The sequence below is a fragment of the Mus pahari genome, chromosome 1 (genome assembly GCF_900095145.1).
Source record: "Mus pahari chromosome 1, PAHARI_EIJ_v1.1, whole genome shotgun sequence".
NCBI lineage: Eukaryota > Metazoa > Chordata > Mammalia > Rodentia > Muridae > Mus > Mus pahari.
Genome location: NC_034590.1, coordinates 60,518,020 through 60,536,594, shown reverse-complemented (window position 1 = coordinate 60,536,594; position 18,575 = coordinate 60,518,020). Strand labels below are relative to the sequence as shown.

At 40.3% G+C, this 18,575-nt stretch overlaps 1 protein-coding gene across 1 annotated transcript in view; it reads left to right on the top strand.

Moving 5' to 3' along the window:
- Window positions 1–18,575, top strand: part of Tmem135 (transmembrane protein 135) — a 186,545-nt gene that overhangs the window by 17,812 nt on the left and 150,158 nt on the right. Inside the window, exons 2-3 of the mRNA XM_021194415.1 lie at window positions 4,726–4,853; window positions 7,457–7,549. Of these exons, the coding sequence (XP_021050074.1) occupies window positions 4,726–4,853; window positions 7,457–7,549 (221 nt within the window). The remainder of the gene's footprint in view (window positions 1–4,725; window positions 4,854–7,456; window positions 7,550–18,575) is intronic.

Here is an 18,575-nt window from a genome sequence, read left to right as displayed (position 1 = left end):
GAACACCCCTCCTCGGGCGGGGAAAGGTGCTGGGTGCCGGATCAGCCTGGGGACTGCTGCCAGGCGAACACCCCTCCTTAGGGTTATTCTTGCTATGATGAAATACCATGACCAAAGATGAGATGGGGAAGAAAAGGTTTATTTGGCTTGCACTTGCATATCATAGTCTATCATCAAAGAAAGTCAGGACAGGAACTCAAACAGGGCAGGATCCTGGAGGCAGGAGCTGATGGCGTGCAGAGAGCACGGAGGGAGGGGTATTGGTTATTGACTTGCTCATCATGGCTTCCTCAGTCTGCTTTCTTTTAGAGCCCAGGACAACCACCCCAGGGATGGCACCACTCTCAATGGGCTGGGCTCTTCCTGTCAATCACCAATTAAGAAAATGCCCTAAAGCTGGATCTTATGGGGGCATTTTCTCTGTTGAGGTTCTCTCCTTCCTTATAACTCTAGGTTGTGTCAAAGTGACATAAACCAAGTCAACACACATGTATACAGGGTATCTTAGTTAAATTCCACTTTTCCATCCAGCTCCCCCTCCCTCCTACAAGATGTATTCCCCTTCCCTGTTATCTTCATGTAATTTTTTAAAAAAACTACTAACTCCATTTAGTGCTGCTTCTATGCATGTGTGTGGGGTTATATACTGGGTCGTGGGTAACTTACCAATGGGCATCTCTAACCCTAAAGAAAAATAATCCTCCATTCCCTCAGTAGCCATTAGCCCCTCAGTCAAGGGCAGTGCATCAACAGCCCCTTCCTTCTCCATGCTGGCTTTTTACAGTTCTTGATCTTGTGGAGGTCTTGTGCAGACAAGCACTCACAGCTGCTGTGAGCTCATGAGTGTGACAACCATGCTGTGCCCAGAGGACAGCTTTTCCAGCACTCTTCTCCGCCTTCTGGCTCTTGTATTCATTCCACTCCCTCTTGCATATTTCTAGAACTTTTGTGAGCCAGAGGGGCTTGAAATACGATCTCAGTTGTGTATTCTCCACATTAACTTGTACCCTCTGCAATAAGAAGCTTCTCTGACCAAAACCAAGAGTAGTGATTTTTTTTTTTGTGCCTTTAAAAAATTATTTCTAGGTAGTAGTTATTCCATAGACATGTCACAGTTTGTTAAACCACACACCTGTTGAAGAACATCTGGTTTTATAATTTGCTAATTATGAGCAAAGCTGTTATAAGCATTTGTATACAAGGGTCATGTTAGCATGAATTTTTAATTTTTAGATATAAATGCACACCCATGATAGCAGGGCATGATAGTTTTTCCTATAGCACATATATAGATTGTCCTATAGCATATCTTAATCATATCAGTTTTCTACTAGTAACAAGTGAGAGCCTAGTTGTCTAAATCTTTGCCAGCATTTGATACTGTCATTGTGCGTTGTGTGCATTTGTAAGATGTGTGTGTGTGTGTGTGTGTGTGTGTTGAGGGGGGTGGGGAGCTCTAGTGCTCTTAGCAGTGCATATACATGTGGGGGTTAGGGTCAGTGTCAGGAGTCTTACTCTGCCACCTCTCCACCTTACTTTTTTGAGACAGTGTCTTTGAACTCAAAGCTCCATTTCAGTTTGACTGGCTGGTGAGGGAACCCAAGAAATGTACCCTGTCTCTGCCTTTCAGGGCTGGGGTTGCTGATGCACAACACTGATGCGATGCTTTTTTAAAACGCCTGGGTGCTGGGATCTGAACTCAGGCCCTCATGCTTGCAGAGAGCACTTTGAGCCATCTCTCCAGCTCTGACATTAGTTTTCATTTTAACCATTCTAATGGTTGTATAGTGATAGCTCATTGTAATGTAATTAACATTTTCTGACTCATTTGTTTGGTATTTATGTATTCTATTTGGAAAATCTCTCTTCTTACCTTTATTCTAATTGGATTGTGCTTTTACTGTTGCCTTTAAGATTTGCACACACACACACACACACACACACACACACACACTCACTCATATATTAAATGCTAGTCTTTAATTAGATGCAGACTTTCTGTTTTCTCCTATTCTGTAGCATATCTGTTGTTTTCCTGATAGGTCTTCTACCTCTTTTACCAAGAAATGAAGTCCAATTTATCAAATTTTTTTTGACTATTAGTTTCAAGTCTGAAAACTCTTTGCTTTGATCCAATGTCTTAAAATTTTCCCACATTTTCCCTAAAAGTTTTGTAGTTTTCGATGTTATATAATGTCTGTGACCCATTTTTAATTACTTTTTATAAAAAATGTGAAACCTAGCTTAATATTTCTTTTCTTTCTTTCTAATTTGTGGATAGCCCTTACTTACTAAGTTATAGATGGCACTGTCTATTGAAACCACTTCTTTCCTTTGTGGAATTGTTTTTGTGCCTTTATCAAAAATTAGATGTATTTGGTTTTGTATTTTGTTCTCCTTATGTGCTTGCATTGTTAGTATTGCACAACTGATCTAGGAGCTAGTTTTTCTGCATTTTAAAAATTGTTATTTATAGAAATTCACCTTCTTTTGCTTTCTGTGTAAATTATAGAAGTCTACTTTTGTTTTCAGAGGTCTCTGTTGAAGTGTGTAAAGAATTGTGTTGGACCTGCATTTCATACTTTGCACAGTGGACATGTAATTTATGAACATGGCTTGTACAGTAGCTTGGATTTTTGGATCTCCATAAAGGCCCATGTGGTGAAGACTTACTTAGTTCCTTGACTGTAATGCTATTGGGAGATAGAGGCAGACTTACTGGTGGGCCACATGGAAGGAAGTTAGGTCATCCGGGGCCATTGAAGGGAATATGGGACCTTTGCCCATCTTGTTTCTCTCCCTCCCTTTTTGGCTGCCACGTGTTCCTTCCCTGATTGCCTTACCCCACACAAAAGCCATAGAGCAGGCTCATGGGCAGAGACCTTTGGCGCTAGGAGCTCCAAACTCTCCTCTTCTAGTCAGTCGTTTCCCTCAGGCGCCTTGTCTTGTTGCTGAGAAGCTAATGGCTTGTCTCGCATTTCTTCACCAGCATCAAGTAGTTCATTCATACCCGTGTTTTCAGTAGCAGCACCTTCTCTCTCCGGCTTAGGATTGCCACACTGCTGTATGGATTATGGTTTGTTATTCACCCCCACCCACCCCTGTCCGGACTTTCATATACCTTAAAGATGGCACTGGGCTTCCGTTTCATTCTTTCTTTGTATGTGGCAGCTTAGTTGAAGTAGGAGAGATGGTCAGTTTCAGAGACTCCGTGGAAGAAATAAGACCTTAGCAGAGGCCACTGGACTTGCTGGCCTCCAGCTTTAGGAAGTGTTATTTCCAGAGAGATAGGGGATGAATGGAGAGGCTGTCATCCTTCCTGTCTCTCCCCAGTGCCTTCCTCTTTTCCACCCCACTAACTCCCTAATCTTGCCCTTCCAACCTTTGTTCCTCTGTACTGTTTCCTAACAATGAACAATGATTTCCGGCTCACCTGTGAGGATTCTGTTGTCAGTTCAGCTCCTCTCCCTCCTCCCTGAACCTTTGGTCAGCCCTCGCCACACTCACTCCAGTGATTCTCCACAGCCCTGTGCTTCGAGTGCACACATGGAATCACCTGCTACATGTCAATCCCTATCATGAACATATTATGATTATCTTTTACTTTATCCCCTGTAACATTACTAGTGCGCTCACTGAGTAGTTTCATATCTTTATTTTTATATCATCTCACTGTACCAGGGTTTTGGTGGTTTTATTTTAATCTAGAAATCATCCCTTTAAATTCAAAGTTTATCAAAACCAAGCCAAACAGGTTTTAAAACCAAAACCAAATCAAACAAACAAAGAAACAAACACATAGGTTTTCAATTTAAAACATAGAAGTTAATATTTAAAATTACTAGGTGAGTCCCTTATTTTTAACTGTCTGTGGTATTTGAGGCCTTCCCATGTCCCCATGAGAGGACACCTTGTAGGAGTAGGTTCTCTCTTTCTCCCACATGGGTTCTGGGATGGAACACAGATCCCAAGGCTTGGAAGCGAGCCCCTTTATTCTTTAAGCCCGCTTGTTGGCCTATCATTAATTTTTTTTTTTCAGAGCTCTAGAATACCAGACATCATTAGCTTGTTTTATGCCTCCTCTTTATTCCTCACAGCTGCTGTTTGAATCTCTGAACTATTACTTAGCTTTTGGTGTCAGACACCGAGGTTCTCTGAGATGGTGGGCTGGACTGGCAATGGTTAATGGAGCTTCGTTGTAGCATGTGATTTTATTTGGGTTGCAATTTACCTTTTCCTTTTGAAAGTATACTTTTCATTTGAAAACTGCTTTTATGGCTTTACATGTACCTACCTTGGGGCTGACTTATCTTGTGATCCATGTTATAATTACATTTGTGATTTTTTTAAAAATTAATTTTATTTTTATTACACTTACCTACCTTGAAGCTCACTTGTCATGTGACCATGAGATGGTGGTGAGGGTGGTGGTGGTGGTGGTGTTGATGATGTTGATGATAGTGGCGGTGATGATGATGATGGTCTTGATTTGTGGCTGCCTTGGAGCTAACTCTTATCATGTGACCCATGCTGTCACTATTTTTTAACTTATGTGAGTGCAAGCATCTTCTGTGCTAAAACTTTGCTTGTACAGAGGAGCTAGGCAAATGGCATAGATTTTTACTTTAGTCTTTTACATATGCTTTACTCAGTAGCTTCCATATAAGAGCGAATGTAAGTGGAAACAGTCGGTTGGCTTAAATAACAAAGCCTCCTCCTTTCCAGGTTGCAGCTGTTCTCCGGAAGCGGAAGCTGGAGTATTACTTGTACAAACTGCTTCCTGAGATCCTCCAGTCCGCTTCCTTCCTGACTGCTAATGGGGCCTTGTACATTACTTTCTTCTGCGTTTTAAGGTTGGTACTCATAGTCACCAAACCATGTTAAAGAATTTGCTTTGTTGAAATGGAAATGGTCTTAGTTACTGTTCTGTTGATGTGGAGAAACACCACGACTGGGGCGACTTGCAAAGGAAGTCATTTAAAGAAAGCCCATGGCCTTGCATGCAGTGTCAGCCGGGAGAGTCCATGATCAGTATGTCCTGGAACATGGTGGCAGGCAAGCTTAGTGCTGGAATAGTAGCCCAGAGGGAGGGAGAGAAGCAGGAGGGAGAGGAGGGACAGCAGAAGAGAGAGTGGGAGTAAGGGAGAGGGGAAATGGGAGAGTAGGCTTGGTGTGGGCTTTCTAAACCTTTGAGGCCATCCCAGTGACACACGTCCTCCTCCAAGGCCACTCCTCCTAGCTCTTCCTAAACATTCCACCAACTAGGAACCAAACATTAAAATATATCAGCCTATGGGGCCCATTACCATTCAAACCTTACAGAAAGAAGAATCTATTGGCATAATTGTTATTCAGGTTACTCTCTTTTTTCTACTTTAATCTGTGAAATGACATTTACCTACAAGATTATTTGTAAAGTCAGAAGCCTAGGTCTTGTCATTATGATGTACATTTCAAAGTATTGGCATGATTATGCAATAAGAACTCTTCAATGTATCATTAATTTTCTGAAGCCTATTGTAGTTTTGAAATTGTTGGCCAGGATTTCTGATCTGAAGCAGAATTCAGTAATTCTAGCCCAATATTCAAGGCAAAGTCATGTAAGGTTGGGGCCAGAGTAGACACACGAGGCTGGACATACTAAATAAGCCCCTGGTATCACCTCCTCCTGGTCCGTGATTGCTGCCCTCAGCAACTCCTCCCTGCTGTTGGAAGCACATGTTTGTATCTGTCAAGTTAGAAGCCATTTCATCTTAGCTTCATCCTTGTGTTGTTTATGGCCATTTTGTATATTTTAGTTAGAAGTAAGCATATGCTTTCCAAACTGTCTCATAGATTTTTTCCCCGTGGAGCACTAGTACTTACAAAGGACACATAGCTGAGGCAGGGGCCAGCAGGGCTTCATGCTACGAAGAAGATTGCTTCTTTAAATTGACGTGGACATGTGTGTAAAGAGCTTCAGCCTGTGAGCTATGCAGTGGCCAGACTGCCTTGCAGCACCTCTTCTGTGCACCGCCTGGTCAAACAGTGGACGTGGAGTATAATCATAGCAAGAGGCTGTTGGTGCCCTCTCTGGAGCTGTCTTTCCAAGCCCCTTTACCCTAGAGCTTATATGCAATAACTTGGTAGATCCTGTAAGGAAAACCTACCTATAGGCTTTTTAGGCAAAAGGATTTTATTATCTCATAAATGCTTAAGTTGAATGTTCACGGCAGTTTAATAAGCCCAAATTTCAATTAAAAAAATAAGTTCTCAGATTCTTGATCTTATCTTGTCCCAAAAAGATAATTTCTCAGATTTTTGATCCTGTCTTGTCCTGATATTCTTCCTCCTCCTTTTCTTCCTCCTCTTCTTCCTTCTCTCTCTCTCTCTCTCTCTCTCTCTCTCTCTCTATATATATATATATATATATATACACATACATACATTATATATATATAATATGATATATATATATAATATGATATATATATATATATATATATATATATATATATGTACACACATACATTCATAATATGAATATTTAGAGGCTGGTTCTCCATTTCTTAGGAGCATAAACATCTATGGCAGGGTATGATGGCAGCATTCAAGTGGTTGAAGAGTTTGAGGCTGCCTGAACTATGTAAGTGAGTTCCAGGTCAGCCAGAACTACAAAATAAGGTGTCCCTTCTTAAAAACATATATTGCATGTCTCTAAATTTATTTGGAAACATAAGCAGCTAAGATACTTTGCAGAGCCCTACTTTTTTTTTTTTTTTTTTTTTGACAGTGTTTCTCTGTATAGCTCTGGCTGTCATGGAACTCACTCTGTAGACCAGGCTGGCCTCGAACTCAGAAATTTGCCTGCCTCTGCCTCCCAAGTGTTAGGATTAAAGGCATGCGCCACCACCACCTGGCGATCCCTACTTTCAAGTGACAAATAGTAGTAGATAAGAAATAGTTTCCACAAAAAGCTAAAAAATATAGACTATTAGCAAGCACTGTAAGGAATCATAGGGTGATAGAGCATAGATGGAATCCTTTTTAGCATACTTCTTGTGAGTCAGGTGGGTGGCACACACTGCAGTCAGGAGAGGGGCCCGAGGACTCCTGGGGCGGAGGCTAGCTAAAGGATGGAATGGAATACACAGTGAAACGGTCTCAAAAAACCAAAACAAATCCAAGCCAAATGGTGTCACAGAACTACTGTATCAAAAAGAACATAGGCGTGCTTAGAGAAGCTGTTGCTTTTACTGAACATTTACTGTTGAGTCCTGCCTAGTTCTGGCAGAGAGACAGCAGGTCTGGTCTGGGACCTGGTGCATTTGGGGTACTGTGGGACATTGGAATAGAGACATTTGGGGTACTGTGGGACATTGGGATAGAGAGCGGGTGGAAAGGAGAAAGTTCTGTTTGTAAGCGCTAAAATGATCAACTAGGAATTTCATACAAAAATTACAAATTTGAATTTCAGGAAGATCCTTGGAAAATTCTACTCATGGACTCCTGGCTTTGGTGCTGCTCTGCCAGCCTCATATGTGGCCATTCTAATTGAAAGAAAAAGCAGGTAAGTTTTACACATCTACATGTTTAATACAGAATAAGTTACCAGGCAGAATTTTATTCTTGCCTATTACTTATTATTGCCCAGGGAGGAAAAAAATCTGTCACTACATATTTTTTCCATTTTGCAGCTATTTGGTTGAAAATTAATTTTATATAAACACTATGCTTTTTATCTATAAAATAAAAATATTATAAATATAAAATACTAAAGTAAAGAATTATAAATATAAATATAGAGACTAGACATATCAGCTTTTTATTAAAGTAATAGAAGATCTTGTGATAACAGCCTAACTAATGTACCTGAATATGCAAATTCCAGTGGAAGCCTGTTTCTTTAGCCACACAGCATTCTTGTCATATCTAAGAGAGTTAATAATAAATTTTGTTTTGCCATCTAGGTCTGTTCTCTGCTGCAGGCTCATTGACTAACCTGTCATACCAGTTGTATAAGGAATCTTCTGAAAAAAAAAAATATATATATGATATACCCACATATATACATATATACACACATATATATGTATATATATACATATATACATATTTTGTATATAAATATGTATATATGTATATATGTACATATATACATATTTATTTATTTTATTGTTAGTCATGTAAAATTTTCCATGTGAACTCATTCATACCATAGAACCTTACATAAGTGGTTCAGTCAGAGGATAGTTGATGTTAAAGCTTTTTCATAAGAGTGTATTTGTCATTACATGGATTGGCAGAGACCTGGTAGATGTTGTAATGTCTGAAAATTCAAAACCTGTTTTATTCTGCCTCAAAGGACAGCATAGTACAGAGTTGAGGTGGACTCTATAGCCGGCCAGTGGCTTAGTCTGGCTCTGCCATTTACTGTGCCACCTGCTTGTCTCACCTGAAAAATGGAAGCAGTGACATTCTGTCACACTTTCATATAATTTAGTTCCTATATGGAAAAAATAATTAGAACAACACAGCTGTCTGTGTGGTAGGTATTACTTGTTTTGTTTCCCTTGCCTGTAAGTAATGAAAGACTTACTCTGTTGATGGCATCTTGAATCAGTTCTAAAATGTGAATATTGCTTTTGAAAGCATATCAAAAGGTATGTGAAACTTTAAGTCTGTTTGTTTGTTTTTGTTTTCCTTTTGGGTGGGAGATTACCTCTTAGCCACTCATCAGCAGCTGCAGGACTGAAAAAATGACAGTCCTTTCTCCATAAGCATCTTTTAATTAGCGTGCCACGATTGATTGACTGTTAGCACCTACACAGGGTTAGTTTTATACTTATGTGCCCATTTCAGTAGGGCACATGGCACAAATTCCCACATAACCACCAGAGTCAGCTGTTTGCAGGTCACAGTTTCACTTTATTTGCATGTGAGTGCACATGTGCACATATGTGGCTGCCTGTGCTTATCATGTGAAGCATGTTGTAGGCATTAGTACCCTTTATCTGAAACTTTATCAAGACAATTCTCTGTATAATTGCAAATGCTCGCACATATAAGAAAACTAACAGCTCTTTCTTGCTTTTGTGTATAAGAATTATTGTTTGAAGTTGTGTTTATTCTAATGTTAAAGTTATATTGCTTTTAATATTTAAGGCTTTGGATATCCTCACCACTTCTCTAAATAGTCTATAGATTATGATTTTAATAAATTCATTAATGTTTTTTTTCTGGAAGATCCTTCATCATAGGCTGTGTTACTTCTTTGATAAGGAATTATTTTGCAGTGAGTCTAAAATAATAAAAAAGCCTATTGTTGTTAACACTGTTTCATTGCATCCTTACCCAAGAGTGTTGTTTGCAGAGTTTCCTTTGCTTATAGCCAATTAAGGTTTTCGGTATAACTTAATTTATACCCAGCAAGGTGGCTGGATATAAAAATAACTCAAATAAATGAGTAGCCTTCCTTTGTACAAATGATAAATGTACTGAGAAAGGGAGAGACAACACCCTCCACAATAGCCACAAATATTATACAATATCTTGGTGTAACTCTGACCAAGCAAGTGAAAACCTGTATGTGTGACAAGAGCTTCAGATCTCTGAAAAAAGAAATTGAAAAAGACCTCAGAAGGTGGAAAGATCTCCCATGCTCATAGATTGGTAGGATTAACACAGTGAAAATGCCATCTTACCGAAAGTACTCTACAGATTCAATGCAATCCCCGTTAAAAATCCAACACAATTCTTTACAGAAATGTCAAGAACAATTCTCAACTTCATATGGAAAAATAAAAACCCAGGATAGCAAAAATAATTCTCAACAGTAAAAGAACTTCTGACTCAAGCTGTACTACAGAGCAGTAGTGATTTAAAAAAAAAAAAAAATCACATGTTATTGATACAGAAGCAGCCAGGTTGATCAATGGAATAGAATTGAAGACCCAGAAATAAACCCACATACTTATGGACACTTGATCTTTGTCAAAGAAGCCAAAATTGTATGGTGGAAAAAAGGAAGCATCTTCAATAATTGGTGCTGGTTGAACTGGATGTCTGTATGTAGAAGAATGAAAGTAGATCCATATTTATTACCTTGCATAAAGCTCCAGTCCAAGTGCATCAAGGACTTCTATGTAAAATCAGATACACTGAATCTAATAGAAGAGAAAGTGGAAATGAACCTTGAACTCATTGGCATAGGGGGAAAATTTCCTGAATAGAACACTACTGGCTCAGGCTCTAAGATCAATAATTGATAAATGGGACCTCATTAAACTGAAAAGCTTCTGCAAGGCAAAAGATGTGTGTTTTATGACAAATCAGCAACCTACAGATTGGGAAAAAAAATCTGTACTAACCCTACATCCAATAGAGGACTAATATCCAAAATATATAAAGAACTCAAGAAATTAGCATCCGAAAAACCAAATAACTCCATTAAGAGATGGAGTACAGTAAAGAAATTCACACCAGAAAAATCTTGAGTGGCCCGGGAGCACCTAAAGAAATGTTCAAAGTCCTTAGTCATCAGAGAAATACAAATCAAAGCGACCCTGAGATTCCAAGCACTCAAACCAATCAGAATGGCTATGATTAAAAAACTCAAGTGATCGCACATGCTGGGGAGGTGCAGGAGAAAGAACACTCCTCCATTGCTGGTAGGATTGCAAGCTGGTACAACTACTCTGGAAATCAATCTGGTAGTTCCTCAGAAAATTGGACATAGTACTACCTGATGACCTAGCTATACCACACCTGGGAATATAACTCAAAGGATGTTCCAGTGTACCACAAGGTCACAGGCTCCACATAGTAGCCTTATGTGTAATAGCCAGAAGCTGGAACCAACCCAGATGCCCCTCAACCTAAGAATGGATACAGAAAATGTGGTTCATTTATACAGTAGAATACTAATCAGCTATTAAAAACAAGGACATCATGGATTTTGCAGGGAAATGGATGGAACTAGAAAATACCATTCTGAGTGAGGTAACTCAGACCCAAAAGGAAATACATGATATTTACTCACTGATAAGTGGATATTAGCCAAAAAGTACAGAATACTCAGGATACAACTCAAAGACCATAAGAAGTGTAACAGTCAGAAAAAGGCCCAAGTGAGGATGCTTCAATCCCACTTAAAAGGGGGATGAAAATAATCATGGGAGGCAGAGGGAAGGAGGGAACTGGGTAGAAGAGGGGAGGGGGAGGGGAAAAGGAGAACAGGAGAGAAGCCCAGAGGGCCAGGAGAATGAATGATAATAAATAGCCTTGGGGGTAGGGGGTGTAAGGTAGGGACCCTATAGAAAGTATCAGAGACCTGGGAGGTGAGTGAGTGTAAGGACTCAGTGGGGGTGACCTCAGCCAAAATGCCCGCCAGTGGGGAGAGGGAACTGGAAGAGTGCACTTCTAGTACATAGACAGGGCCTCACATGGAGGGACTGGGTTACTAACCCACAGTCAAAAATTCTTCCAGAATTGTTCCTGTCCCAGAACTGCAGGGACAGAAATGGAGAAGAGACTGAATGAGAGGTGCTGCCCACCTTACGATCGATCCATCTCATGGGGGTGGGGGAACACTGAGACCTGACTCTATTCCTGATGCTATGATGTGCCTACAGACAGGAGCCTAGATAGCATGGCTGTCCTCTGAGAGGCTCTGCCAGCAGCTGACTGAGACGGATGCAGATACTTATACCCAGCCATTGGACTGAAGTTGGGGACCACTATGGTTGAATTAGAGGAAGGATTGAAGAAGCTGAAGTGGAGGGCAACCCCATAGGAAGACAAGCAGGCTCAGCTAGACCCCAGGGAGCTCCCAGAGACTGATTCCATACAAGGGCTGGTCCTGAGGCCCTTAGCACATATGTAGCAGAGGTCTGCCTAGTCAGGCCTCAGTGGAGAAGATGGGCTTAATTTTCAAGAAAGTTGAGGCCCCAGGGAAGGGAGAGCCCTGGTGGTGGTGGGGACCTCCCTCTTAGAAGCAAGAGGGAGGAGGAATGGGGTAAAGAACTGTAGGGGGGGGGGGGAAGGGAAGTGGTGGTGGGGCAATTACTGGAATGTAGATAAAATAATTTTAAAAAATAGAAAAAATTTTTTTATAAATGAATGAAAAATCCATTCTCTCTTCCTGGGGCCAAAAGAAATTTCTACATTCTGTGCTGGTAATTATATAGAATCTATCTGCATCTTGTGGTAGAGTCTCTGGTATTAAAATATTTGAAGGACTTGGCATCATGGCACATGCCTTTACGAACAGTACTGGGGAGACAGAGGCAGAGGCAGAGACAAAAGGAGTGTTCTGAATTTGAGGCCAACGTGGACTCCTTAGTGAATTTCTGGTCAGCCAGGGCAGCGTTGTAAGTCCATGTGTAAAACAAACAAACAAACAAACAAACAAACAAACAAACAAACAAATGTTTCATTCCCTTTAGCTTGAGTTCTGTCTTGTTTTATATATCACAATCTTTAGTTTTGTTTAGTATGTCTTAACAGTTTTGGAAACAGTTTATGTATCTCTCATTTTGTTTGGCACTTGCATATGTCATGTTGAGGACTTGAACAGTTACAGTAATGGTATTTTCTTTTTAAACTAAGCATCATGCTATTGATCCATCTAAGTTTCAATCCTTTTCTATTGCTTAGTTTTCCATTATAGAATTATACTGGTGTGTATTTATGATTTTATTTATTCTATTGTCATTTTAGCTATGAACATCTTTCCATGTTTTAATATTTTTGAAATTCCATCAGCTCTTGTCATTTATAAGATGTAACTTTCATACCCTGTTTCAGTACAATTATAGTGTTATTATTAAACATTTTATTCATCCTTTTAAAAGTATAGTGGTTTTAAGTATATTTATAAATCTGTTCAGCCTTCACCACAGTCAATTTCAAGAATTTTATTTTCACCTGCAGTAAAGCCCCTTTAGTAATAAGTCATCCCCATTCCCCAACTGACCGAGTCCTAGCTAGTCACCAGTCAATGTCATGGCTACATTTTCCCTCTGAGTGTTCCATGTTAGTGGATTCACACAGTGTCTGGCCACTGGGGAGTGATCCTATTTACTCAGCTGATAGCGTGGAAGTCAGGCTATCATGTGCATCTTTGCGTCACTAGTCATTGCCCTCTGGAGCTCTAGACCCTTTAGGCTTCCAGTTGAGAATGATGCTGCCCTAGTTTTGTGTACATTGCTATATGTACTCGAAGTGTTTGCACTTCCCTGGGGAGTCAACCTAGCTGTGAAAATGTTGGCTTACCCTGGCAACCATGTTTAACCTTTTGAGGAACTGTTGTTCATTTAAGTGGCTACTTGGTGTCTATTTACTCCAGCGGTATAGGGAGGGTCTTTTGCAGAGCGGAAGGTGTGTCTCAGTGTGAACTTGATTTGCATTCCCCAGATGGCTAGTGATACCAGATATCTTTTAATTTATATCTTCTATAAAGAAATGCCATTTTCTCATTGCATTATTTACATTTTAGCGATTGAATGTGACTAATTTTAGATATTCTGAATGCATGTCCCTTGTATCTGGAATTTGCAAATACTCTGCCGTGTTCTGTGCATTCGTCTTTTGACTTTCTTGGTCCTGTCTTTCAGAACACAAAAATATTTTGATTAAAGCTAACTTGTCTTGTCATTTCCTTTTTTGTCCTCTTTTCCTTCCCCCCTCCCCTCCCTCCTTCCTTTGACAAAGTGTTCCTGCACAGGCCAGGCAGACTTTGAACTCACTGTATCCCAGGCTGGTCTCAATCTTGTGAGTCTCGTTCCTCAGTTTCCTGAGTGCTGAAGGTGCAGATGTGTCTCACCATGCCTGTCTCATTTTTATTAAGCTTTTGTTGATTTTGTTTTTGGTATCATATTTGAGAAATATGAGCAACCCAAAGATGACTTTAGCTCTAACATTCCAGCCTTTTATCTACTTTGAGTTCCTTTTGTGTGTGATAGGAAGTATGCAAACAGGGTTTTATATCTCATCTTCTGTATGCCTGTTTCTATTGCATGTGCATGCCCTCTCTACCTTTTGTTCTAATCTTGACTCATGGCCTTTCTGAACTCCTTTGTTCTGTGAGTTGCTGGCACAGTCCTTGGGAATTTCTACAGCAGCTTTGTTACCTGTGGGTGGAAGAGCTTTGTTTCTCTTCCACTCTCCTGGTACTAGCAAATGGTACTCAGTCTATTATCATAAACTGTAACACAGTAGGCTGGAGTATATTTAAGTATGAATTATCAGCTCTATAAAGTTCACATTTCATCCAGTGTGTTGAGAGAAACTTTATCATGAACAGATCATAGTGTTTTTGCCATATGCATATATGATCATGCAGTTTTTCTTTGGCCAGGGTTGATAATTTTATATACAGCTGAATTTCTCAACCTTGGCAATATTGACAGGCTTTCTTACAGAAGATCCCTTATGGGGAAGGCTGTCTTATGCATGAGGCCATTCATGCTGCTGGCTTTTTCTTCTTCCTTACACAACTGGGACAGCATCTAAAGCATGTCTTTAGATATCGCCAAATAGTCACCTGGGACGATTAGTCTTTGAAAACCAATGATGTGTTTCTGGTCAAAATCAGAGGTCTCAGTTTATTATTTGTTGAGAAAAGCATAAGACCTCTAGCTGTGTTTGGAAATTTTCTACTTCTTTCTTTGAGTCAGTTTCTACAGTGGTTTTTCATATATGTCCTGTATGTATGTTTTTCTCAGTATGGGTATTGTCAGTGCCAAGTGTTTTCCTATAGCTCAGATAGTTTGCTTGTTCTGCAGTGCCTTTATCTGCACAGAGTCTGTACAGCGTTACCAGTCATGCTAGCATAGCTGCTGCTGCCCTTGAACACTGGCTGATAGATGGTATGTGTTTCTAAATTTAATTTCAAGCATCTGTGCCTTTGTGTTTTTTCCTATATCATGTAATTGAATTTTTATTTATTATTATTATTTTTTAAAAAAAATTATTGGGTTTTTCTTTGTTTACATTTCAGATGTTATCCCCTTTCCTCGCTTCCACTACGAACCACCCCACTATCCCATTCCCCCTCCCCCTGCTCAACAACCCACTCACTCCTGCTTCCCTGTCTTGGCATTCCCCTACACTGGGGCATAGAGCCTTCACAGAACCAAGGGCCTCTCCTCCCATTCATGTCTGACAAGGCCATCCTCTGCTACATATGCAGCTGGAGCCTTGAGTCCCTCCATGTGTACTGTTTGGTTGATGGTTTAGTCCCTGGGAGGTCTGGGGGTACTGGTTAGTTCATATTGTTTTCCTCCTGTGGGGCTGCAAACCCCTTCAGCTCCTTCAGTCCTTTCTCTAGCTCCTCCATTAGAGGCCCTGTGTTGAGTACTAAGGTTGGCTGAGAGCATCTACCTCTGTATTTGTCAGGCACTGGCAGAGCCTCTCAGGAGACAGCTATATCAGGCTCCTGTCAGTAAGCACTTGTTGGCATCCACAATAATGTCTGGGTTTGGTAACTGTATATGGGATGGATCCCCAGGTGGGCAGTCTCTGGATGGCCTTTCCTTTAGTCTCTGCTCCACATTTTGTCTCTATATCTCCTTGCATGGGTATTTTGTTCCCCCTTCTAAGAAGGACCAAAGTATCCACACTTTGGTATTCCTTCTTCTTCAGCTTCATGTGGTGGTATGTGAATTGTTTCTTGGGTATTAGCTTCTGGGCTAATATCCACTGATCAGTGAGTGCATACCATGTGTGTTCTTTTGTGATTAGGTTACCTCACTCAGGATGATATTTTCTAGTTCTATCTGTTTGCCTAAAAATTTATTGTTTTTAATAGCTGAGTAAATGTACCACATTTTCTGTATCTATTCCTCTGTTGAGGGACATCTGGGTTCTTTACAGCTTCTGGCTATATTATAAGTAAGGCTGCTATGAACATAGTGGAGCATGTGTCTGTGGATCAAGGACCTCCAGATAAAACCAGATACACTGAAACTAATAGAAGAGAAAGTGGGGAAGAGCCTCAAGCACATGGGCACAAGGGAAAATTTCCTGAATAGAACACCAATAGCTTATGCTCTAAGATCAAGAATCAACAAATGGAACCTCATAAAATTGCAGAGCTTCTGTAAGGCAAAGGTCACTGTCAATAGGACAAAACTGCAACCAATGATTGGGAAAAGATCTTTACCAATTCTACACTCAATAGAGGGCTAATAGCCAGTATTTACAAATAAACTAGACTCCAGGGAATCAAATAACCATATTAAAAAATGGGGTGCAGAGCTAAACAAAGAACCTTCAACTGAAGAATATCGAATGGCTGAGAAGCACCTAAGGAAATGTTCAATGTCCTTAGTCATCAAGGAAATGCAAATCAAAGCAACCCTGAGATTCCACCTCACACCAGTCAGAATGGCTAAGATCAAAAACTCAGAAAATTGGACATAGTACTACTTGAGGACCCAGCTATACCACTCTGTGCATATACCCAGAAGATGCTCCAACATGTAGCTGAGTTTTTAAATAGCATTTCTACTTTTATTAGATTATTTAATCCATTAACATCTGATTTATTTACTGATGGGATAGCTTAGATCTGCTATTTTCTTATTCTTTTTAATTTTTTTGTTTTTTGTTTATTCATATTATTAGACTATTTTAAGACTTAATTTCATTTTATTTATTTATTTTTGCTTGATTTGTCGTGGACTTTTCAGCTTCTCAGTATTAATATTTCATTACCTCATAAAATGTAGAAACATATCTTGGCTTAGAAGCTGATTGTAGATTATTTAAGTTATAATTGTTCATCTTCTACAGTATTAACACGAATTGAGCTATAGTGATACCAAAGTCAAAATGTATACGGACACAGTCAGCGTACCATTGGAGACAGAAGAGTGGTTGTCAGGAAGTTCAGTGATGGGGGGATTGGTACCTTGAGTATGGTTTTTTAATGCTCACTTTTGATTGGTGCTATTTTAAAGATTTTGCTTATATTTCCTCTAAGAGAGCTTTTTGCATTAGTGTTTCAGTCATAGTAGTTATTCACACAAGATTCCTGGTGTTATAGATTATTGTCCATTCTAAATCGTAGTTGAAGTTGGCTTTGTTTTTGCTTTAATAGCAACAAAATAATTTATCTTCTTTTTTAAACTGCTTTTGTTACTGGAAATTTTGGAAAGTCCTACTAAAGTCCCTTTGGCTTTTTTCCTTATTAATGAGAGAATTTAAGGACAGACTGCACAGAAATTTTGCAAAGGACAATTTTACTAGAATTTAAAAGAAAAACCTCAGATTAGGTAAGCTGTAAATCTCAGCAGCTGCTGGGAGAAGAGAGTTGGAGAAGAAGCAGAAGACCGTGTAGTTTAGGTAAGTGGCTCTGGAAGTCAGCCACATAGCCAGCCAACTATAGCCATAGACCATTAGAGAAAGTGAAAAAGCCCAAAGAATCAGAGAAAACATCCTTAGGTTCTAGCCAGCATTCAAAAGAAGACTAAGTGTGAAGGACAGTCTGGTTCCTGGTTGAGCTAAAGCTAGACTTCGGTGACCCTGAAGGGATAGCAGGTGTTTTGCCTGGTTCCTGGACACCAGGCTACTGATATGAGGCCTCAGTCCTCTATAGATTTGTGGCCATTTGTGGTCACGTAAGGGCCCCAAGCCCCTCCTCAGGTAGAGGACCTGGCCACAGGTCATGTAGGCTCAAGACAGATCTCCATTTTAATGAGGTACATAAAGTCCTGGAGGCTTAGCCAATAAGCTTTCCTTCCCAAACACTCCTTCCTGCAAAAGGTATTTAACCTCAGGCCTGCCCTGAGAAGTGAGGTATGGTTTTACTCATCCACTTTCTGCCATGACAATAAATGCCTGAAAACCACGGACTGTCTTTTCACAAGTATCTGATGTGGGGAACAGTGGAGAAGGCCTTCGCTTAAAGAGCTGCTGTCTAACCTCCCATAAAAGGCATCTCTAAGCTCCTAGCCATGGCCACCATCAAGACCAAGCTCAAACCTGCCCCTACCAACAAGCCATGTACTATCCTCCCCATGTGATTCAGCTGGAGCTCCCCTCTTTTTCCTCTCAGCCCCGCTAGATCCAGCCCTTGGGCGCCCACTTAGTTCTCAGCTCTTCCAAGGCTCCCAGTGACACCTTGGTGCCCAAGAGCCTGAGAACCAGACAGCCCTGACCTCCTTGTTGGTCCTGTGGCAGAGCGGATACTGGACCCCAACTAACCTACAACTAACGAGAAGAAGGGCCCTGTAAGACGGGTTAACCAGACAGAATCTCCTGGCCAGTTATTTGTAGGGACTATGTTCTGGGAAGGAAATTACATTAGCTCATTAAAAAAAAAAAAGGAAATATTCCTTCTGTTTCTTTAACATGTCTCAGTGTGAACCCACCTTCCTAGGAATGCTTTGCCTTCCTGAGAGGTGGCCCCTTATTTGTCATTGTCTTGCCCAACCACAAAGCTAGGTCTCCATTCAGGCCAGAGATTTCATTCTTTTGTCTTGAAGGAAATATTTTTTCCTTAATCAGGTCTTAACTGCTATTATGATATTCTCATATGGTTGAAGGAGGAGGAGGAAGAGGAGGAGAAGGAAAAGAAAAGGATATATATA